Raw genomic sequence first — 25,378 nt, forward strand, 5'->3', positions numbered from 1 at the left:
AACAAATGACCTTCCAGTTTTGTGTGTTTTGAGTCCAGAAAGTGAGCATCATCAGCCACCAGGGCACATGAGTCCAAAAAATCAGCAGTCCCAAATCGCGGGTCAAACTTCGTTTGTCCCTTGCACAGCCCACTCTCCTCTGATAACTTAAACTTCACAAGACTTGTGGTGGGGTAGCATCAGTGGAAACATAAAACGTAGTCTTCCTCATAAGGTCCGTGCCGACAAGCCAGCCAGAATAAACAGAGCCATAAGTTCACTTCGAGAGAATTCTGATACAATTAATGAAAGGGAGAACAGAACTATGTACGGAAACTGGGGGGGGGGGGGTTTCTCTGCTGCCGAATAACCAGTCACAATAACCAGTCACAAATTAAATGAGTAAGTTACACTGCATTAAAACCAGTGAGATCAAATAAAGTCTGCTCTCATCCAGATTTAGTAAAATTTGTCCTTTTGGATTCTTATTTGATAGATCAATTTTTCCATCCTAAATATCTCTAGAGTAATTCCAATCCAGTCATCTAGAGTAGGCTGAATCAGGCTTAACCATCTTCTTGTGATTGTTTTCTTACTAGCCACCAAGAGTATTTGCAGCAGCTTTATCTCTCTCCTGCATTTCAAAAAAAGGAACAAGACCCAGGTACAGGACATCAAAACTTAGGGGTATTTGAGTGTTAAAGACTGTGCATAATGAAGCCTGGATACCCCTCCAGAAGACTTAACTTGGGACACTCCCAAAAGGTATGGTAATGGTTAGCGGTGGTCGAGCCACATTGCCTTCAGCATGGCAACGTTGCACCTTTGTAACTCTCCTGATATGGTGTCTTAAAATATCTAATAATATTCTTCCAGCAATGCTCTCTCCATTCCATGGATCTGGATGTTGTCCACTGGAAGGACCATATATTGTCCCAGGCCTCCTCAGAAATCTCAATCCTTGATTCCCTTTCCCATTTACCTTTAATGTACAGAGTGTTATTATTGTTGGCATTAGAAAGGGCTGTGTACAGTTTTGAAATGGATTTGGAAGGGACCATGATCATGGCATTCTTCAGAATGTGGTAAAATTCTGATTCCTCTTCTGACTCTTATAAATCCAAGACATGACTAGTTTGAGAATACTGAAGAAGTTATAGAGGTACCACCAGTTTTATCTCATAATTTAGAAAAGGAAACCTCTAACAATCACAAATATTGAGTTACTAAGTGAATTTTAGTAGAGATAAGGCTCACAAAAAAGAACTGGTTTATGCCTTTTAAGTTCAATAAAACTGTTATATTGTTACATATTCAACTACATTTATTTGTCTTTGTAATTCCAATAGAAAAGGTTAAAAAACATCACACATATTACATTTCTAAATTAATTTAAGCAGAAATAAGGCTCAAAGTAAAAATAAAAACTGATATAACCCACAAGAGTTTAATTAAAGTGGTATAAAATTATAAAAATGACCAAAAATCACTCCTATTTTACTTTTTTTTTTTTTTTGAAAATTTCTATGAACTAGTAAAATTTACCATTGGATTACTCTTGAATCTTTTTAACATCGAACTCATCCATTATCTTTGAGCATTAACTCATCCAGCAAGCCATACTAAGGGTATTTTTTGACAAATTACTCATTATAATCTAGGTAGTACCCTCCATTATGAGTGATATGACAAAAAATACCCTCGCTGGAAGAGCTGCTCATACTTCAAAACCTCGTTCCTCCCACTAAAATTGCAGTAATTGCTAGAATTGTTAGTAATGATGTTAGGGCCATTTGTTTGGGATCAAAAGAAACCTAAAACTGCATTTTGCAAGTTCTGGAGGAAACAGGAAGTTTGACATGCTGCTGGCCACTGCTGATTTGTCGGACGATGTGATGTCACATTCCATGACACTGACTGATCTCTGATTGGCTGAGAAAAATCATTCTGGTGTAACTTATTCACAGAGAGTTTGGGTGAGGCCACGAAGGAGGTCAAACCAAAGTGACTGACCATATATGATTCCTTGCCCCATCAAGGGTTAACCTACCCAAACTTATCAATAATTACCACACTTACCTAAACACAATAGCACAGCTTATGGGATTCTATAGGCAGAAAAGTGAGTTTAAAAAGGTAACTGAAACTCTAAAATCTCATTGCAGTACAGTATGATTGTAGAGTTAATAAGAGTTAAAGGTTAAAGATGATGTTCCTACCTCTGGTCCCCTTTGGACAAGGCCTCTCCACACTGTTGCCCGTATGCGTCTGTGGCCAGTCGATGGCTCTCCTCCTGGTCGCCTCACAGAAGCGTCGAGGCGTAGGCGGCATCTTGGGAACGACAGGCTCGGCTGTACTTGAGCCACGTGTGTCCTCAAACGGATCCCTCCCGTCTCTTGGATCAGCTCCTCCTACCGTGGTGTCGCCCTTCACTGTGGACACGGCGGTGGTTGTGACAACTGAGGTGGTCTTAGGTACGGATGATGAGACGGAGAAATCTTCAATAGTTGGCACTAAAATGAGAGAACAGTGAAGCTGTTAGCGCCTGAGTCATAGATGTCCTTGCTTTGAACTCCCATCTTTGCAGCAGTGGGGGAAATGCGTCTGTTTTGAGTCCCGTGGCTTGTTTGTACTGCCGGAGTTACTGCTGCCCATAATTCCTGGAAAATAAAAAGCCTTGTGAAGCTTTCAGTCGTAACTCCACCTTTTCTCAGCTCCTTCACTAAACAAAACAAAGGGAAGCCTGACAACGCTTTCCTCCTGCTATATTTAGTTTACTTAAGCCCATAAATAAGACAAGCAGGGGTGTTGGGGCATCTTTTGACATATCTGTGATTTCTTCCCCTACACAGTCAGTACCTTGGGCTGATTAAATGTCAACAATGAAGACAAAGCCTGTCTGCATTTGACTTTTTTTTTGCCTAGTTCATCTCCCTCACTTTGATAAAGCTGCCGCACGGAAGGAGAACTGCACAGCTCCGAGCAAAAACCATACATCAGCAATAATGCGATTCCTCTGTATTCAATCCACGCCTACCCTGTGAAGCAAATCTGTGTGTGCATGCGCACATGCACGTGTGCTAGCGTGCTTGTGTGTGCTCCACTGCTCAGGTGAGTTTCTGTTTTAAACCAGAACATGCACACGGATGAATATTTGCTGCAGAGAGCCTGGTGATAACTAGGAAATGAGGGCAGGAAAAGGAAATCTATACATTTTATACAGTATGAAAAGCTGATGTTTGTGAGTGTATGCGTGCATGTCTACATGGATGTTCAACTCCTCCCGCATGAATGATCACACATTTTTACCCACAACCACCTTTTTGTATTTGGAGATAAAAGACGCTTCCCACAATGCGGTCTGCCGTTGTGAAAGGCACTACAGTGTTGTGTTCAGATTCCTTCTGGAAAAATGCAATATCATGCTATCTTACATGCCATCATCAAACATATCCCCATTTCCTGAAAGGGAATGGTGACAAAGCCCACATATTTCACATTTCATACTAATCAGCCAGTCAGGAGAGATCTTTACCTTTTCATTCCAGAGAAATATCTGAGTTTATTACAAAGCTGATAACTGGTCAAAGGCCACAGAGGGGAGGGAGGGGTGTTCCTGTGATGCTCAGCGTATCAATAATATAAAACTCTGGCCAGCCAACAGTGAGGTTGAACAGTGACATTTCACTCTCTGACCTTTTCTACTGGCAGGAGCCCCTGCTAATTACTTTACACTCTTTCAGTCATTGTGTGTCTGTCACACACGTTCACAGGTCACGGAGGCCAGCGGAGCTGCAGGAGGAGCAGCTGACATGTGGTTAGCACCCACAGCTGGAAGGTATTTTCTAAGGTGAGTAAAAGAAAAAATATGACCAAGAATGCTGGAGAAAATCCCTGTTTTAGACCTGCGATTAAAAGAAACGTCTGTTAATTTTGCAAAAAGGTGTCCCCACAGTCCTCCTTTGGGTATTTTCAAGGATATGTAAAGTGCCCCAGAGAAAATTTAACCAGGCATATGTGTAAAGATTCACTCCAACATAAAAATATAAGAATGGGGCTTTAAAAAGACAAAAATGTCTCAAATACATTATGTAAAGCCAGTGAAGATTTTTCTTATTGACTTGGGAAAGGTGCGATGATTCATAGGCTGACTTGGTTGATTCAATATTCACACATAATGTAATAGTAGGGCAAGTCTAATTAGGTTTTAGAATATTAAACCTCTCCATACCTGAGCAAACTTCTACTTTTCCACAAGCTTATATAAGATCTAATACGCATCAGCCTGTTACAGCAAGCTGACATCACTTGATTAACCTGCTCTGAAGACTGTAGCGTTCCAGCTTTTCTTGTCATCGTGGTTAATGCAAATGCAAGTAGCATGCATAGTAGCATATATGGTGATAAAATCAATTTGGAGTTAGCGTAGATGACAGAAAATTATGTTAAAGTGCAAACAGAAGACAGGCATAAGTCCCTATCTGCATGTATGTTCCACCACATCTAAAGCAGCTTTCCAGAGCCCTCTCTAACACCTTTTAATTTCAAATGTGCTGATTATCACTCCAATAAACTCACAATATTTACATTATCTTTATTAAAGACCATGCAAACACAGAATAATCACATTTTGTAACAGATTACAAGCTAAACATTGATTTTTTGTATTGTGTTTAGCTGATGTGTTTTAAAAGGGATATTAAATCCCCCTCTTACTTGGCTTTGAATGTAATTTTACATAATAATTCTGCTCAAATGAACAGTAGCAAATGTAAATACAAATCCCAAGGTATAATTTATAAGAATTTAACAAAGACTGCATGGTTTTTTTTTTAAATGATAAGGCATGCATGATAAAGGATGTTTGCCAAGATCTTACATGCTAACAGTTTTTCAAATTCATTTTAGCCGATACTGATACTAATGCTGATATATAGTTGTAGCTCAGGCCTAAAATTTCACTTCTTAGGACAGACTAAAATACGAGAAATAATATAGAAAAAGGTGTCAGTTGACATAGGTCTTGTTGTTCTGCCTAAAAAGCCACAAACTTACTTGTACATATAACCGATATTTAAAGCAGATACACACCAATATATTTTAATATATACAGTGCTTAACAAATTTATTAGACCACCTGTCATATTTGTCTCAGAGACCAACCAGCATCATGAAGTGCTTTAATGTGGACTCTTTCATTTTCAGTAAGCTCTCCACGTTTTACCATTTTGAACAGGAATGAGGAATTTCAAACTGAATTCACCCAAATTTGAGCTGGCTCACTGGGCTTCTCTGAGAAGTCAGAAACTAATCAAGCATAACATTCAACCACTAAAACTAATTTTTCTGTTCAGGAATGCAAGTAAATAACTATAATTTGACATATTAATCAAGACAATATTAATGTGCTTTACTATTTTTTCAGTTTTTTGTAAATCAGCTAGGGATGCACTGATTGCAATTTTCTGGCCGATCACCAATCACTGATCTTTAAAAAGCCTGACCTGCTGATTCCAATTTTTGCCGATACCGATTTTTTTTTAGAACTGACAGCATACACCTCCAATGTTCCAATCTTATTTTAATGAATAACATTGAACAATACAAAAAAAAAATACAAACTTGTTGTTTTAACTGTACATGAGGTAGTTCTCTCAAATATAAATGAAAAGTTTAGAGCATTGCTGTCCAAACTACTAAATTATATCAGTTCCTTTAGTCTTTCATTTTTCACATTTTAGTAGGTAGAGGCATATGAAACCGATGTCATCCACCGATCTTATTTACAAGGATCGGCCAATCGCCAGTCTCCTAAAATTAAGGAAATCGGCGCCGATACACCAATCTTGGCCGATCGATCGGTGCACCCCTAAAATCAGCAAATTAGAAAATTCATGGATAACAATAATAATTATATTTTAGCATTAAAAATCTCATTTGGGTTAAAGAGCTTCTACATATTGGTGTATTAACCATTGTAGAAACATAAAAAAATGATTTTGGTAATTACCAATGCTGTTAATTTAGGGCAGCTGTGGCATAAACCTTACTTTGGTTAGGGTTAGGGTGGTCTAATAAATTTGTTAAGCACTGTATATAGACTGATATTCAAAGCAGATTTAGGCTGACATTTACAGCTAAGATAGGCATATATTCACAGCATATACATGCCGATATAAACAGCATATACATACAATATAGTCACATATATATAGACTGATATTTAAAGCAAATTTCTTTGATTGTGGGAAGGACAAACTCATGATCACAATTAAAATGTAATCAGTCGTGCAGGCCTAAGTGTGATTTCCAAAAATTATCTGCCTCATAAGGCATTCCTAATAGAAGTCTTAATAAATAAATCAGTCAAAAATTTGGAGCAATAAAGTCAATGATTCTCTTAAATTAAGTTTTGAAAAGAGATCTGCCACTTTTTCTTAGGTGTGTGCAAATGAATCTTATGGTTTGGGACTGAAAAACTGACATAACAGCATATTTTAAGACAACTTATAGGTTTCTCAGATGTGTTGGTAATCATATTACCTATTCTTTGACATTTAAATAAAAAGAAAAGTAGAAATGACCAATGTGCACACAGATTTAATGACTGCACTACAACAGCATGTTTCATAGTAGTTTATGAAAAAAGAAGCCCTTATCCACAATGATAATAAATATTTCAAACTGTGACTCATTAAGTCATTTTTCCTCATGATGACCTTTTGAAACAGACTCATGAAATCATATCGCTTTAATTAGAAGACGTCCAGTGAAGGATTTTTCTAATTCAGAGATAAGATAAAATCTTTGTGGGAGTTTTCAGTCAGCATGTCTTGCTTAATCAAAGTGTGGTTGTGAAACATATCACAACATCTATTTAATACAGCATCAAGAAGTGTGCTTGTCAGAGATCAATGCCTGTTTTGGCTTATTTTGATCTCTATGCACCAACCATGCCACAGTTTTCCTTTGATTATGAGGAGCACATTGCCGTCCAGAGCGGTGTCCTCTGATAACACTCAACCAAGAGAGGGCTGCACCAATTAGCTACCATTTCTCTCAAGAGGCAGTGAAGTCACTCTTTATGGGCAATCTGACACCAAAGGCATACTGTCACCATATGCTGAATAATACCTCTTGTAAATAATGAACGAGCCTGTGATTCAACACTTGAAAAATGGCTGTCAGTACTGTCTGAACAGAGTGTGTAAATTAAAACAGAGCTAAAAGGAAGGAAAACCATTAGATGAGACCATCCATCAAGTTATCAGAGATGAAGCAGAATTAGTTTTATCACTTTACGGCCCCCAAGAGTCATTTATGTATCTGGAAGGAAGATGAAAAAAATATTAAACCATAATCAGATGATCAGAGGACTTAATATTCTGTTTGTCAATGCTTTGTAGCTTACACCAGTGCACTAAAGAGCATGTTTATCTCGAGTTACACTCAGACATCCAAAGCATTTAAACCTTCTGATCTACCTTTCCATACAAACCCTGGGATGAATGGATCATAAGCCGACTAATACCTGCTATTAAGGAAAAGCAATGACAACTCAGCGCTAAATCAAGCTGTTATAAGTGGTTTAATTTTGGAAGATGAATAACTTACAAGGCTAATCCTCCCAGTACAATATCAAAAAGACACATATGGTTAAAAGGAAATATCGAATAAGCTGGAAAACCAGCCCTATTAAATGCAGTAAAATTAATCAGTGTGCTCCACTTCCCCTTTTTGTTGGAAGCATCTGACACAGCTGCATCCTGCCGCAAAACTCTGTTTCAATTAGCAGAGACTCTTTTCCAAATGACATGGTGAGTGAGCTTTCTATTGTTGATCCAAATGAGGAAAAATGCCTGTATAACAGCTGTGCTATATTTTTCTTTATAATTGCACTGAGAACATGTTCAAATACAAGCACAAAAATCATTTTAAATAGGTGGAGGAAAATAAGTCTGCACCCTTTTGGCTTAGATTAGTTTACAGATTGGAAACAGAGGGAAACAGCTAGCTAGCTAGCTCACTCATTTTTTCTATTACAGTCCATGTAAAGCCACATTATGTAATAACGCCGCATTATGTATTTGATTGATTAAATTTTATTATTGTGTCATGCATAAACATGTAATAACCCTAACCACAGGACTTAGTGTGGGCTCCAAGGTATGCCCTACCCAACTACTTTGCCCTAACTCTAACTGCTTAGTGACTTACGCCTAAACCTAACCCCCCTTCAGGGCTCTAGACTAAACACCTACCCTACTACCTTGCCCTAACCCTAACCACTTAGTGGCTTAGAAAATGCGGCGTTATTACATTATGGATGGAAAATGTATTACATTATTACATAATGTGGCGTTATTACATAATGTGGCATTATTACATAATGTGGCGCTACAGTCCATTTTGTACAAAAAATTATTTAATGGTTTGTCTAGCATAAATAAACTTTAGAAAATCTGTTGGCTATTTTCTTTTGTTTCCATCCCAGATGCTAAGATAAGGGAACAGATTTATTTCCCCCATCAGTATTTTTATGTTTCTTATAAGTATATATGTGTCAGACTATACCCAAGTGTTTTTCATTCTTGATGATTAAACAAGGAGGCTGTGTTTTTGAGATATTTAGGAACCTTTTAAAGCTAGCTTAAAGTTAGCCTTGGTAGGCACACAATTTTCTACCAAGTGGCGATAAATAGTAAATACCAATTTCTTTAAAATGTTATTTAAGACTGAATTAATTAAGATAGGTATGCTTGGTAACCCAACAGATGCTTATTTAAAAAAACAAAAAACAAAAAAACAACAAAAAAAGACACTACAGGTCTACTATCTTTCCTAACTTTTAACACTGGAAACACAAATAATTGCATACCGTACAGAAGCAAACTGAGCCAGACTGTCTTAGGCGACATTGTAAAGTCTCCTCAAAAACCAGATGATTCTTGAACAAAGGATTAACAGCAATGATAATTTTTAGAATGTGGGTCCTTTAACTTTCCGTCAACAGAACCAGGGCTATGCTATCCTTAGATGCTTTACCCTTTCATTGATTTTATAAACCAGCCATGATTATTATAGCTAATTTGACTTTTTTAACAATAAAAATAAAAAAAAACCTCTCCAACATCAAAGTGAAAACAGATTTCTACAAAGTAATGTCAATTAAATAAAAATATGTAACGTTAAATAAGTGACTGCATAAATATTCACCCCCTTTAAAGTGACTGAAATAATTCAACAGAGGTCCACCCAATTGGTACTAGTAGTCTCACAATTACTGAAATAGGGATCACCTGAGCACAGTGAATGTATGTGAAGCATCTCCACAGGGGGATGCTGCCAGCACTGTGCTTCACAGTGGAGATGGTGTGTTTGTGGTGATGTGTTTTGTTGTCTGCCAAACATGGCATCTTGTCTGATGGCCAAAGAGCCATCCCCTAACTTATACTTTTCCATAACCATTTCTCTAAAAATGCATGGAGTGTTCCTTTGTCTACATGGTGTAATGGTAGCCAGGGATACTGATTAACCAGTGACTGGACCTTCCAGACACTGACGTCTTTATACTGCAATCACTAAGACACATTCACTGCTCTCAGGTAATCCCCATTTCACTAATTATAAGACTATTGGAACCAATTGGGTGGACCTCTGTTGAATTAGGTCAGTTGTTTTTAAGAGGGGTGAATATGCAATAACTTACTTTACTTCACGCCTATTTGATCTTTGACATTACTTTGTAAGAATGTTTTCACCTTTACATTGAAAAGCTTTTTTGAATTTTTTTGTCTCAAAAGCTGAATTATATCAACTATGATTGCTTTATAAAATCAATAAAAGGGTAAACCATCTAAGGGGCTGTATACTTTTAAAAGGCACTGTATTTTTACAGGCATACAGGTAGTTTTAAACTCTTTATTCTCTCACAGAAATCAAATGCATTTATTTCCTGAAGGGCTGAACTTCAGCTGAAGCTATGCTTCCACACTAATGATGCCCAATATAACACTGAGTACGACAAGGTGTGACTTTGTGTGTCTTCTTATGTGTCTTTTCTGTTGCGCATTCGTGCTTGACTTAATAACAAGACAGTCTCAGAGGATATGAACTGTGCTACAGTTGGTCTTTTTGCCTCTTTACCTAGAGCCAGTGCTGGTAATTAATGACAGAGAGACGAATCCCACATGACATGAATTTTACATTAGGCTGTTTATATGCACTCATGCTGTTCTGCTTCATTCAAACTTACTCGATGAGAGCACACAGCTTGGTGTGTAAAGGTAAAGGTCCACAAGACAAATCATGTGCAACCATATCCAAGGCTGTGAAGAATATGTCATTATTTCTGCTAAATCAAAGAAAACTCAGGCTTTTGGGAAATTGTTTCGAGGCTTGCTGCTTTATTGGCACTCGTTCTGTAAAGAGCAGTGTACAGAAAAAGCTCTGCTGGACATTTCCTGTGTCCATATGGGATAATTTATGAGGCCTGAAGCTGAGCAGACACAGTGTAGTCACAACTAGATGGTCTGAGTCAGAGAAAGGTGGCAAAGCTGCTCACAATGCAGATGCACACATGCAGGCAGGATGATATACGCAGAGACAGGAATACGCTCAGAGCAGAAAAAGCTCTAAACTCTCTGTCGCCTGTGCCTGATAATATACATGCTTTTTTCTGCCATAATTCTGTCGCTGTTGATCCACTGCAAAGCACAGAACAATTAGAGCTCTTGCAAATCTCCTGACTCCTTCACTTTAGCCTCTATTTCTGTTGCTTCAGAGGGTGGAACACAAGCTTAGTGCATGATACATCTATAAATGTCCTTGGTCTTAAGGCTCACCTGGAGACATCTTTCAGGGATTTAAAAGCAAACTAAAGTGCACTGAGGTGCACAGATGGGTTTATCCACAAAATGGCTGAGCAAAAAAAAAAAGAAGAAGAAAAATTAAAAAGCAGCTTTGAGATGATATATCCATCACACTGCTTTTGAAATACAATACAGTGGTTTTCCTTGACATTTCAATCCAACACAGAGCCCACTTGTGCTAGCAGAATACGCTGAGTGGCAAAGCCTTTCGGACAAAGCCATTAATTTTATGCCTCTCGTCTTTAAGGCATTAGATCAATGCTACCTCAAAGACAAATTAATTTTCTCCTTTCTCTCCCTGTTAGCCTGAAATGCTCTCGGCAACTGCCGGTCCCACTGATTGGGTTTTTTTGAATTCATTGGATTGAAATCAGTTAATGCCTTTGTACATCACATGCATTACAGTTGTCCCTCTAAGTTTTGTTACAATGGGCACTTAGGTGTGCTTCTTATTGGCATGCACCTCTTTAAAGGGACCTCAGAGGAGCCAGACTCTCTAAGTATTGATCTCTGCTGTTTTGTGATCGCAGTGAATTAGCAGAACACAGACATTTTCTTTAAATGCGTGTGAATTGTTTGGAACAATAAGCAGAACGATCAATACTGGGAATGATCTTAGCTAATCACTTCAACAAGGGCTGGAATGAAGAAAACCTGGGATGTTGCAACACATCTACACAAGGTAAAGGAAATAGCAGCATCAAGATGCTGAGGTCAATTATTTCCTGCTTTGATCACCTTGCTAAAACTCCCTTAATACAAGCCCCTAATCCTGCCAGCACTCCAGCCCTTCCCTGGGATGAGCTTTGCAGCAAGGTTGATGCGTCTGACAGAAAAGGACGCAGACGCTCATTGTGTTACACGAGTTCTACAAAGCAGAGAAATACACTGGGTTTGGTGTCAGAGCGAACTTCACTCTGTGGTCGATGAATCTTAATGGGCACAATTAATTTCCTTTACGCCTCAAGTGCCCCTCACTTTCGGAGAGAGAGACATTATTTCAGCACCATTAGATTACCCTGAAGAATAGGTTGTTTAATTCAACGCCATATCATGGGCAGCAGTAAATCCTAATAGCTACACAGTAAAGAAGTTAAAGGTGTAGATCCGAAAAACCTAATAAACAAGAACCAATTATTTTGGAGTGCTGTTCTCGGAGCTCAGCATACTGCTGCCGTTCGTGGAATCTCGAGATGCCTCTTGAGTTTGCAACATTTGAAAATGTTCGCATAAAACACACTTAATGACCCAAACTGACAAGTTCTATTGCAACGATGCATTTCTGATTGGATCCCAATGCGACTACGTGGAATAATGAGGGAAATCAACAACTATATTCTGTCGGATTCTTTGATTATATGCAATGTTCCTGCAGCAACACGAAGCCTATGTGGCATTTATGTTTACCGAGGCATTACAGTGGCTGAGAGAGAGCATTAAACCCTTCATTGAAAATGCTCTGTGAAGGCCACTTTCCTCCTCTGCATTGGCCTCTTTACAGACAAGGAGGGTAATTATGATAATTCAGCTGTTAATTACATTTACATACATCGGGACGTGAACAGTCAAGCAGGCAGTTTGCATGCATGAAGAACTCATTAAACTTGGGAGTATTTTTTCATATCTCCTCTAACATACTCTTAATTGAGACTTGGTTGTTCAGCATAACAGACACAAACTGCAAGCCCCCCCCTCGAATCCCCCTTGGGTGTCAAGTTATCATGCATGGGAGATTCCAGAGGAACGGCAGGAAAACAAACAGGAGCGTTGACAAGAGGCCAGAGTTCAGGAGCACACAGCCACCATTGAGACATCAACGTAAAGCTCCCCTTCAACAGCTTAGGTCAAGAATCAGATTTCCCCCTCTGGTAACCCCCTCCCCAGGTATCCAGAAGTTAAAAATCATAACCTAATCCAGACTGGGTGCTCCAGGGCAAACCAGAGCCTCTAATATGACATGAAGTAGGGTCAAGCTCCTTATTTCCCCGGCTTCTAACAGGCGACTTAGCGAGGATCTGTGGTGGTAAGGTGGCTGCAGTCAGGTAATTAAGCCCATCATCAGTATAATGGAAGGTCCCTGCCTGATGACACGTATGTCACCTCTCTACACTTCACAGATTAATTTAAGCCCCCCTAACAGTCTGACAAGATCCTTCACTGTAATTGATCTTTCCTCCTAGCTATTCCACTTGTCTGTTTCACCATGTGGCACATAACTCTCTCACACACTTCAGCATGGCAGTTTGAGAAATATTATGCCACGATTGAAGGACAATTATCTCCTGATCTGGAAAAAAGGCCTCAGTGAAGTTGATGAGGTAGCCATGGCAACGCCAGTTAGAATCCAAGGATAGGGAGGAGAAGGTAACCATTGTCATGCTAAGCACAAAACACTGTAAAACCAAACAAGTTAGTAGAATTTAGAAAATTACAAAGGGTAAACTGATAACCTAAAAAAATTTTGAGTAATCTAACTGTTGAGGTAGAGGGTAAAATAAATACAGCAAAATATAGAAACTTCAGGCCACGTTGCTTCACACTGCCCCAACATTTGGCAGGGTTATTGCAACATTTGATCCCTATCCATAAACTTTGAAGAGGAAATGAAATATGGATGAAATGAATGCAGAGTACGGAAAGCTCAGTATTATATGTATGCATTTTAAAGGTAGTACATTAATGAGACTTTGGGCTAACTTGAATGTCTACAATTAAAAATGACTGAAAAAAAGCACTCTGAGGCAGGAATGCTCTCCCATTATATTCAGCACTATTGAATTTGCTCCACTGAAAAAGTGGTTAACTTCTTAACAGTCTAACAGTGTTCTTAACAGTAGTTACCAAATGACAGGCACCATCAGAAAAAAATTAAACAGTTTCTTTGCCTTGTATCCCAAAAGCACAATGTCCAGAGGCATTCTGGGAAAACTCTGCAGATTAAGGGTTGGTTACCAAATTGGGTACAATGATGAGAACGCTTTATATTAGCTATTTTGATTCCTAAGTACACAAGTCTTTTTTTAACCAGTTTTTACTGTTTTGATTTACTGTGTATTTCTCATAGAGGAAAAAAATACATATTATGGTTTTTGATAGGGCCATAGATTACAGAATATGATAAGGTCCCAAAGTCAGCTGAAGAGAGTGCCTCCACTCTCCTCATGGTAATAAAGAAACAGAATTTTGAAGCTGTGCACTCCCACAGGGGGCTATCCCTCATTCCAAGGTGAATCTGTAATTTCTGTCTGTAAATGAGCCCTTTCCCCAAGACTAACACAACCCCTTTTTTCTTTATCGCACCTGAATCGCATCCAAAATTAAAAGGCAGCCATCTGTGACCCACCACGCACGCTGCAACCAAACAACAGCTGAATTACACAATTAATAATGAAGTGGAGCAGCTCTCACCTTCAGCAGGATCTGGCGGGCCAAAGTCCAGGTCGTAGCGAAGGATGTAAAAGTTATTCCACACGTAAAGCTGGTTGTCCCTTGGGTTGTAATCCACAGCGGTGATGTACTGGTACTGATTGGGAAACAGGATGTCGGTGTACTCGCCCTGGCTCAGCTTGGTGTTGTAAATGTAATCGATTTGGCTCCTGCTGGCCTCGCTTTCGTTCTCCTCGTAGGTCGATCGCACCACATGGAGCACACCGCACACCATAAAGGCGTTTGAGGCAGAGCGTTTGTCATACGCCGTCTCCCATGTGGCTTCGAAGCGGAGGGTGTACGGGTTGAGCTGGCTCACCACAATGCGCCCATTGTTCTGTTCTGTTGCGTATATCACCCACAAGCCCCTCTCGTCCACCGCCAGATCGATGTCTGTCTTACCTCCCCAGCGGTAAGGTGATGTGTCATGATAGTTGGCATTATTAACAATTGCCTCGCCGCTTTTGATGCGAGTGCGAAGATCAAATTTTACAATGTTTCTAGTACGCTCCTTATTGAAGAAGATGGCGCCATCATACGCCACAAAGCCTGTCCCGTCAACACGGTGTGGCAGTTTATAGGTGGTCGTCTGACGGCCATTTTTGAAGTCCTCCAGTGAGGCGTACTCGATGAGGGTGTCAGTGCGGTATGGCGTCCAGGGCATGAAGAAGACTTTGTCACCGGCCTGTAGTGGGTCTTTGCACCATGACCCTGCTTGCTGCTCTGCCTCAAACAGGAAGGTGGCATCTCCTACACCCTTCAGAGTCCCGGGACAAATGAAAACTAGTGACAGAGAAAGGAGTGAGAGAAAACACAATAAGAGAAAAATATTTCAAACTGAGGTGACTCATTACACACTCTTTATTCTCGCTGCTGTACAACTCAAGAGCAGGACAAAAAGATCAGGGACTGTGAATTTGGAGGAATTTTTTAACTAGTGCTTTTGTACTATTGCTCGTGAATAGGGAAAGGAAAGTAAATGAATGTGTCAATGGTTTATTCAGAATGTAAAAATGTAAGAGGACTTGCATCTCAAGGGTCTGCTGCTACATCCTTACAGGGACAAAACAAATAAAAATGTGACCAAAAGAAAAGAAAAAACCTGCAAATGAAAGACAGGGGGAATGGAAGAAGAAGAGAAGTCACAATTTGTTTCTTTTTTTTAATACCAGCCTGTCTTTGACGTCAGATGCCACATGAAGAGGAGGGTATATGAACACTGCACATGCATACCGAGGTCGTGAACCAAAATGACAGGGTACAAACTTCACATCTTGTGGTAAGAGTGAACGACAGGTTGTCGATGATGTGGGCGGCAGCAAAGCAGAGATAAAATGAAAGTGGAGGTTGGAGGGGAACTCATCGAAACAACAGTGGTGAAGGGTTTTCACTACTTCAGTGGCAGAAGACAAAAGTAACCACTGATGGATGAGGGAGGGAGGCCATGGCAGTGTTCCTGTTTAGACGCTTCAAATTAATTGGTTTTGGATTAAAAAGGACACAGTGAATTCTTGTTTTCCTTTCAAACTTTTCTCTTTTTTCAGTCTGTGCCAATCTCACTCAGCCATCACTGCTATTTTACATCACGTGCAGCAAAAGTTGGGCCAAGCAAACCACGACTGTGCCAAATAAGAAGGTACTGTTTATGTATTACTCAAGGGTTAATACAGTGCTAGGCAAGAGTCGCTGGAACAAATCAACACCCAACAGTTGGTGTTTTCTTTCACATCGCACAGAAAAAAAAAAAAAATCTACATTCAATGATCGAGGATGTCATTTCAAATTCTGTTTGGAAATTCATTTGGACTCCATGGGTGCAAACAATCCTCCTATGGGGGTTTAGCGTTTGACAGGAGAGGCAATCAGGAAGGGGGAGGGAGGGGAGGGAGACGTGAGGGGAGCTCTACTCAACACCACAGAAACAAGGAGCCATAGAAGGGGGGGAGGGGGAGGACCAGACCACTCATTTACCTTTTTGCTCCACTTCTATTTCAGGCATTGGAAAAGAAAGCAAAAAAAGAGTGCAAAAGGGAGAGAAAGGTTATCATGAGTCAACTACCAGGTACAAAGAGAAGAATTAGTCGGAGGATATGACCATGAGATGAACCACAGGAGCTGCTTTGGAAAGAAGAGCAAGAGAGTGAGGGGGAAAAGAATGTTTGTTAGTGAAACGGTCTCTCATCCTAGGATATAAAAACAGACGAGTTATGGCTGGAGACAAGCTATGTGCCATGCTTTCCAGGACATTAAACTTTTCATTTCTACCGTGCTTAACTGCCAACAAAATAATGCACCGGCCACTGTGAAATCAGAATAATCCCTCTAAAAATGCTTCTCCTAAGTGGCAGAAGAAATCAAAACCTCCTGCTCATATTTAGATGGATAACAGTCTTAGAGAAACAGCACATGAGTTATTTTTGGCATGTATTGACTGAGGGTGGAATTTGTTCAAACTTTATAAACACAAATCAAATCTTCATCCCAAGCTCACTCGCCCACACACGAAAAACATGACACGGTGCTAATGTTACAGACCAAACTCTTAAATGAGCCAAGAAGAGCAACAGCACATGGGATGACTGATGAACAGTCGGCCTAATATGGAGTTTCTTTACAGGACTGTCGAAGCTGCGTTCACTAGGGCGGAGGGGGGAGAGACGCTGGAGACAATATGTGAAAGATTGAAGTTTTTTAAAAATGAGAGCAAAGAGGTTAGTCAAGGGGGGCGAGGGGCAGAGGGTGAAAGGGAAGTCTGTTTGAAAGGAGAAAAAAAGAGGTGAATATTTCTGAAAGTGTTTACAATTCATCAATTTAAATACTAAGTACTGTCACAGACAAGGATAAAGCCTTAAGGTGCTCTTATAAATGACTCTGAAACATCCTTCAAAGGTAGATTACCTAAATCACACAAATTTTAAAAAGAGCTGAGTTTAGAAATTATGCGCTACATCAAATTCAACCATTTTCACAGAGAAATACTAAAACAGAGCCTTGAAAAAGGCAAAATAATCTCACACTGTTTAGTATTTCCACCACTTTATCACTGTTTTACCCAGCATTCTCTGTAATGTGTTTCCACAGAAGGTGAACGGACACACCAAACTGTATAAAACTTTACTGCAGTAAAGGACACATTACCCAAAAGTAGTTATTAAAGACCTTTGAAGGGTCTGTTGAACCAAATTGCAAGGAAATTTATTTTCTCAGTTTCCCTCAAGTGGAATCTAGTCATGCAGATAGTTTCAGTTTTATTGCCCAGGTTTGGAAACGTTCACCTCTGAGATTTCTTTCACTGCCCAAATACAACAGAGATGAATGGAACCTTTTCTTTTTGTATTCACAACAGCGAAATGACCCATATTAGGGTCTATTTCTGTGGTAAAAAGCTGATCACAAAAACACAGGTTGTTGCTACAGAGAAGATGTTTCTGGAGATTTTTCTATTTGACTTGTTAGAAGATGACTTTTTGAGAGCAATACAGACATCAAACCACAAATTTACTTTTCTTTCTATTGAACCACAATTCCTGCACCAAAAAGGATAAGGTTTAATGGCACTCAGTTCGTTAAGAAAAGTCGTGATTTTGTCAGTGCAACTAGAGCTTTAAAATGCATGCTAACATGTTAGCATGACTGAATTTGCACTAAATTGAATTTCTCAAAATCAGACTAACAAAACCTAGATAATGCTGTTGGGTCAATTAACTCCTGCATGAGTACACCTCAAACAGACTAGACTAGATTGTGTGTTCTATGCATGCTCCACAGCTTCCAGTCCAGCCTTTAAGTCCAGCCTTTGGCTCTTTCATCGAATGTCTCTCCCCGACTTTCTCGTCCTTGTTCCCTACTCTACACATAGTCCTGTCACCCCAATAAAGGCAAAAAAGCTCCTAAAAATAGTAAAAAAAAGCCTCATTAAATTTCCTGCACACAACACAGTCTGATTGGCTAGATGTCACATGAGTAATATCCAGTCAGTAGTGGGTGCCAATTAATCAGTGAGTTTATGAAATCAAATCCTTCTTTCTTGTTGCTACTGTTTTTTTCTGTACAATTTTGCTTTAGCTACATTAAGTAAATTTTGTACATCATAATAAATACATCTCAGTACCAAATATCAGTAATCTGTCTCATGAGCTACTAATAATTAATATCAGTATTGGCCTGAAAAACTAATAACTACTAAAAATTAAGAATTTCTCTTCTTTCTGTGATTAATGGCGTTAAAAATATTACAGTTTCCCACAATTTGGTACAATCTGAAGTAGCCATCACTTCAAACTAGGGCTGACAAACGGTTAAGAATTTTAATTGTGATTAATTGCAGAATTTCTTTAGTTAATTGTGGGCAATGTCCCTTTTTAGTTCCATCATGAAATTCCACTATTTGCATTTTAAACGTTTTTTGTTATTTTGCATACAGTCTGAAACTAAGGCTAACTGACTTTCTGTTTGGATACACAAATGCTTTATTCACAAAGATATTAAGGAGCTTCATAGATTGAAGATTAACTTAATTGACTTAATTAACATTAACTTGACCATGGAAAGGGGAACTTCTAATGAACTGAAAAGAAATAGGGGGAAAACAGAAAAGTAAATGTTTGATATCACAAGGTGTGGATCACCTTATACTTGTCCATGAGTCTTTTTTAAGTGAAATGACACATGAAGGAGCAGTGGTATATTTCTTTTAGAAAGAGATAATAAAGCATGCAATTAAAAGTGATTTTAAAATATAAATGCATTAATTATGGACCAAAGTTAACTGCTATTCAGGCATTCATGCCGGCAGCCTTACACTGTAAGACCAAACAGCTGAAGGTTGTTAAAAAGATGAGTCGTGTTAACTTAAAAATTCCAAAATAGCTATTTTAGCTCTATTTTCCTGAATTGATTGAACATATTTCTCAGGTTTACGCAGTCTTTTTTTTGTCAATGTACTCAAATTATTTGACAATCAGTCTTTAATCTGCAAAGTTTTCCCACAATGCCTTTAGTTTTGAGTTAAATCTCAACAGAATTTGTTAGTGTAGTAAAGTTTCCACAGGGCAGTTTAACCTTAAAAAAGTCAATTTAACCCAACATACTCAATTTATTTCCAAATTTTGAGAATTTTCAACTATTTCAGTTTTACAGTGTACTTCAAATACAACATCCCAAGGTAACTATTAAACCCTCTATGACTTGGTGATTGTTCACTTTGTCAAATAAGAACAAATTATTGAGACTACTTGGATGGCTGATAAATTGTTTCCATCAAACTAGATGTGAAATGTTTTTTAGTTACACCTTACTTAGAGAAGAGATTTGCTGATTTTCTTTCTCATTTATATAAAAAAAATGGAGATTCTTTTTGTTTGGATCACTTTGTTGGACAAGAGAAGGAATGTGAAGTCGTCACTTGGGAAATTCTTGTGAGCACATTTCAAAACTTTTTGACATTTATTTGACATATTATTTTAATGATGCAATAACCATTTGTTGCAGCTCCAGAACTTACTTTTACACCTTTTTTATATAAGATACTTGCACTTAAAATGAGAGAGCCTGTCACGTAACCACAACATTGATGGGCTTAGCATATTGTGAATAAAACTTAGTCTGGTGAATGACTAAAGCAGCTGGCGTTCTCACACTGAAAGGCTTTTTAGTGTGATGTTACTTTTTCCTCTTAGACTACTTACAACTGAGTACAGACACTGGCTTGGTTGCAAATTAGACCTTGGAAGTTTTATTTAAGCAATTACAGAATTAACATGAATTAACATGTCCAATGAGGTAAAAAGAGTCTTTGGCATCTGCACCCAATGTTTCCAGGTATTTTGCCAACTGAGGACAAGATCTGAAAGAGACACAGCTCTCTAAAGACAGCTTTTTAAAAACCTGGGCATACTATCCTATGACTGGACTCCACTAGAAGTAATTGAGAAGATTTATTTATGTCATTTTGGTGAACTGACCCTTTAAATGCCTGCCAAACTTAATGCTTCTACTTAATCTGTCATCATTAAAGCTAGTCTCCTTGAATATACTTCCAGTTTCCAGTTGAAGCATCATTTGTATGGTCTGTAAAACAAACACTGTTACGGCACATCTGTCTAGACTACAGACACTTTAAAAGACATTATAAGAGAAGGGTGTGAGATTTGGATGGCGATACTTACTATAGGGAACACACTCATACTGGACCTCTAAGTACTTGTAGGTGCCAGGGCATGGGTCGGGAAAGACATCAGAGCCAGTGACAACCACACACTGCGTACGGTTGTTGCACCTAGAGAAAAGAGATTGACCAGAGATTTCATCATGACTACCCACAGCAAGAGTACTCGGCAAAGACAACATTAATAACACAGAGGGGGAAAAGTTCAGCGTTACAGCTACAGCTAGAAAATTGACGAAATCCCCGGCCTGGACTGTCACATGTGCATTTTAATTAAAACCTTGACAAATAGAAGGAGGAATTCAAGCATTAAAGAAGAGTTCAATTCATGTGAAAATAAATAACAGTGAGAGAGAGAGAGACAGAGAGCTGTTATGGCATGTTAAGAATTGGGGATGGCCCTCCTTTAACAGCGTCTTCATACTGCTGTTGAGAGGGAAGACATTCATTAAAACACACACGACAGGTGGCGGTGACATGCAGTGGACTGGAATGGTGGCCTCTAGTGAAACAGACCCAGTCCTCTGCATGTGCGCAACAAGCACGATTTGAATGTGTGGTGTCTATCTGCAGCTATATGCCTTCCAGTAAGAAATACCGTCCCTCTGTGAATCGACAGCCTGATGTGTGAATTATAAAGATAGCGTGTGTTTGCAAATGTTTTTTGGGAGCGCCAAAAAGTTCAAGTAAAGTGGGAGAAGGGAAGAAAAGGAAAGCAAAGCAGAGGATGGCGTTTGTGTAAATACTGTGTAGGGTGAAATTGGCTCCACTTCAATCAAGCTCTCTTGAGGTTGAGGGATTGAGAATAATGTCAGCAGTAACAGAAGCAAACAAGAGAAGATTGGCACCAAAATAGGACGTTCAACAATTTGCAAGCCTGAGATAAATATTTCAGAAGGTCAGCGGCAGTCATGCAAGTCGGACATACATTTCAACATCTGACTTGACTTTCAGAAAAGCATTAGTAATTAAACAGGCTCTCTGTAGCTGCAAAATGGGATCGTGCTACCCAGCGAGCACACAAAACCTTGACTCTGCAGCTTTCCCCGAGCAGGGCGTCAAAGCGATGAATAAAAGGTAAATGTATGTACATTAACTAAAAAGAGACTTTACTTTTCAAGCTGCACTCTAAATCACTGTAACAAAACACTTTCCTTCAAACTAATGGAATATTAAACATCATATATGAATGAAAAAAAGGTGCAGAGTCCATTATTAAGGTAGTAAAAGCATAAGCATTATCAGTGGTGGTTTCAACATCAGTGATAATAAGGTGGCAGCTGCACTTTACAGATTCACTTCTATGGCTTCTCTGCAGGAAGAGCTTGCTGTGGGGGAGAAGGGTCACTGAGGCTACTAGCAGCAGATTCACTGTAATTACACAGTGTTTACACTTTATAAGACTGACTGACGCTCCTCACAAATAAGAGACAGAACTTTGATTGAGGTATGTGCTTATGAACAGGTTTAAAATACTGAAAAACCCTCTTCATGTTAATCCCAGCTACAGCTTGTTTGCAGCTTTAGATTAAAAAAGCATACTTTTTAAAATGTACATATTACGATTTTCTCTCTTCTCACCAGCTGCTATATTAAAAGGCTGCTTACTGGTTGATCCCTAGTGGATCACTGATTATAGAAGAAGATTAACATATAATACCCTTAGAGGCTACTGTTATTATTACAGTCACTTAAAGCAATAATCCAACTTATCCAACTTAACACAATAGTTTCAAAGCTGATCTGACAGTATAATAACTTTCAACAGGGAGAATGGTGTCTGTTCCACCTCCACAGAGTGCCCTGGTCCAAGATAGTCTGACTGAAGACCACCACTCTCACATGCCTGCCTCTTCAGACCGCAACTGTCAGACACAGCCACTGTCAGGACAGAAATATACAAAAAACATTCAAAATAAAATCAAATTACACTCCTGGTTAGGGTTAGGGTGGGGTGGGTAAAGACACGCAAAGTGAAATTTATCATTTTTATTACAAACTTCAAGCCTTTTAAACAGAAAGCATCTAACATGACCTGCAAAACCAAACTACAAAACGTTAAATCGCCACTGTTAGTGTAAATACTTCTTAGATAGCAAAATATGTCACTTTTATCCTGCCAGAGGTGGTGTCTCACAGTGGTTGTCTGCACTCAGACCCCTCTTTGGTCACTTGATTTCAGCACTACGTAACTTAAGCTGCATGCCATGGTAATTCTTTGGCTGTATGGCTCCTGTTCACACACCAGCCCTTGACTAAAAAGAGGGCATTTATAAATACTGTTTGATACAATGACTGAGGCTAAGAGATGGTTTGTCTGCAGGAGGTGAAAAGACTAAGATAATCCAAAATTCCCTCACAGGATTAACATCCTTTTAAACCTGGAACAAGGAAATTTAAATATGATTAGCTGAGCATACATCCCCATTACACTGATTGCATTATAACAAGCTCTTAATACAAAACTGACTTGTATCACCTCTCTAATTATTATACAAACTGTGCTTTACAAACAGTTGTCTTCACATCAAGAATAAAGGAAATGGCATTGGCATTTTTGTGACATGTAGCCATCCACCTGATGATGCAGTGCCTATGAAAAGGTTTTTACCCCCTTCGATGTTTTACCCTTTTACTAATATTCTAAATCAATAATGGTCAACATAATTTGGCTTTTTGACAAATAATTACAAAAACACTCTTTAATGTCAAAGTGAAAAATGCATTTCTATAAAGCAATGACAATTAAATAAGAAATATGTAAGGGGAAATAGGTGTCTACCGACATTTCACCCCTTCAGTCAGTATTTAGTAGATGCACCTTTGGCTGCAAACAGCACTGAGTCTGTGTGGATAGGTCTCAATCAGGCTTGCAAATCTAGACACAAATTTTACTCCATTCTTTTTTTGAAACACTGCTCAAGCTCTGTCAGATTGCATGGGGAACAGCCCTTTTCAAGTCCAACCACAAATTCTCCATTGGATTGAGGTCTGGGCTTCTCCCAAGCTGTATTCTTCTTGCAGACTGAATAAGACCGTCCTCAGGATTTTCCTGTACTGTATGTTGCCGCATTCATTTTACGCTCTTCCTTCTCAAGCATTTCAAGACTGGCTGCTGAGAAGCATTCACACAGGGTGATGCTGCCACTATCGTGCTTCACAGTGGGGATGGTGTGTTTGTGGTGATGTGCAGTTTTTGGTCTCTGCCAAACATAGTGTCTTGTCTGATGGCCAAACAGCATCATTTTCTCATCAGACCAAAGAACTCTCTTTCACTTGACCATGGAGTCTCCCACATGCCTTTGGGTGACCTCTAGTCGAGATTTAATGTGAGTTTTCTTCAACAGTGGCTTTATCTGTCCCATGTAGTTTTACTGGTGAAGAACCAAAGCAACAGCTGTATAAAGAGTCTCTCCCATCTCAGCTGCTGAAGCTTGTAACTCCTTCAGAGTAGTCATAAGTGTCTTGGTGGTCTCTATCACTAGTCTCCTTCTTGCACAGTCATTCAGTTTGTGAGGACAGTCTGATCTAGGCAAATTTACACATGTGCCGTATTACTTTCATTTCTTGATGATGGATTTAACTGAACTCTAGGAGATGTTCAGTGCTTTGTATTTTTTTTGTATCCAACACCTGGCCTAAACTTTTCAATAACCTTTTCTCTGAGTTGCTTGGAGTGTTCTTTTGTCTTCGTGGTGTAATGGTAGCCAGGAATACTGATTAACCAGTCTATTGAGACACATTCACTGCACTCAGGTAACCCCATTTCACTAATTGTGAAACTAGTAGCACCAAATGGATAGACCTTTGTTGAATTAGGTCTGTCACTTCATAGGGGATAAATACTTTTAAAAATCTGTCTTTACTTTGACATCACATAAGTGTTTTGTTTTGTTTGTCTAAAAAGCCAAATAATATTGACCATGATTGATTAAAGTGGGGGTATTATGCCTTTTTTTCAAGGCTTAACACATCTCTCTGATACCCACGTAGTAGCTTCACATGGTTTACAGCTCAAAAAACTCCTCATGTTTCTCAAACTGGCATCCTGAAAAACACTTATTTTAACCTCTGTCTGAAACGCTTCGTTTTCGTGCCTGTCCCCTCCAATGTGGCTAATTTGCTATGCTAGTATTTGTAAACTTTGAATGAACCAGTCTGACTGAGTAAAATATGGCGAATTTTGATATACGTCCATACGTGTTAGACCCGGAGTCTGACATTGATAGTTTGAAGAGAGAGGGGGAAGAAAACCACCAGCAGCAGCGAAGGATAGAGCGGGACATATCTGTTAGGTAAATGTTACTGTGTTACTAAATGGCTAAATAGCTAATAGGCCTTGTGGGGGCGGTCTGTTCCGCTTTGCCGGCAGCACAGACGAACCAGTCAGGAGATCTTATTGCGATGACCTCATCAGTTCACTCCCTGTTCGCTCCAACAAAATCTCGTCTGGGGATGATCTCAGAGAGATTCCCAATGAACCGTTTTCATCAGTTTACACTCTAATTCCAATATTTCTGCCACATACATTTATCTTGCGGTTTGAAAATTTGCACACATGAAGTATAGACACCCATCATTGTGACTTTATATTTATGTTTTAAAAATTGGAAAAGTATAATACCCCCTCTTTCATAAAATCAATAAAAGGTAAAACACCCAAAGGGGTGAATACTTTCTATAGGCACTGTAAATCCATAAACTCTTGGTTTTAGCCCTACAGTATGTGGTCTTCACCATCTTCAGAGGACATAGCCACATTTTTGGCTCTTTTTTACTCTAGTTTTTCCACCAACTTGTTTTTGTCTGAACTTTTAAAGTGCCATCACTTTGTCAAAGCTTTTAGCTGTAAAACCATTACATGTGATCTGTTATTGAACCCAAGTTCTTTCTGGTGTTGATGTTTCTTTGCACATTTGTCACTACAAGTGACCAT

At 39.0% G+C, this 25,378-nt stretch overlaps 1 protein-coding gene across 10 annotated transcripts in view; it reads right to left on the reverse strand.

Moving 5' to 3' along the window:
- Positions 1–25,378, reverse strand: part of LOC121520131 (adhesion G protein-coupled receptor L2-like) — a 145,305-nt gene that overhangs the window by 55,758 nt on the left and 64,169 nt on the right. For 6 of the 10 annotated variants that reach the window (XM_041803419.1, XM_041803425.1, XM_041803421.1 and 3 more), the window contains exons 4-7: positions 20,444–20,553; positions 16,248–16,262; positions 14,259–15,059; positions 2,199–2,492 (exon numbers count right to left, since the gene is read on the reverse strand). In XM_041803419.1, coding sequence (XP_041659353.1) covers positions 2,199–2,492; positions 14,259–15,059; positions 16,248–16,262; positions 20,444–20,553 — 1,220 coding nt within the window. The remainder of the gene's footprint in view (positions 1–2,198; positions 2,493–14,258; positions 15,060–16,247; positions 16,263–20,443; positions 20,554–25,378) is intronic. The other 4 variants (XM_041803427.1, XM_041803422.1, XM_041803424.1 and 1 more) reach the window with 1 other exon arrangement.

This window comes from Cheilinus undulatus, linkage group 13, assembly GCF_018320785.1.
Source record: "Cheilinus undulatus linkage group 13, ASM1832078v1, whole genome shotgun sequence".
In the NCBI taxonomy this organism is placed as follows: domain Eukaryota; kingdom Metazoa; phylum Chordata; class Actinopteri; order Labriformes; family Labridae; genus Cheilinus; species Cheilinus undulatus.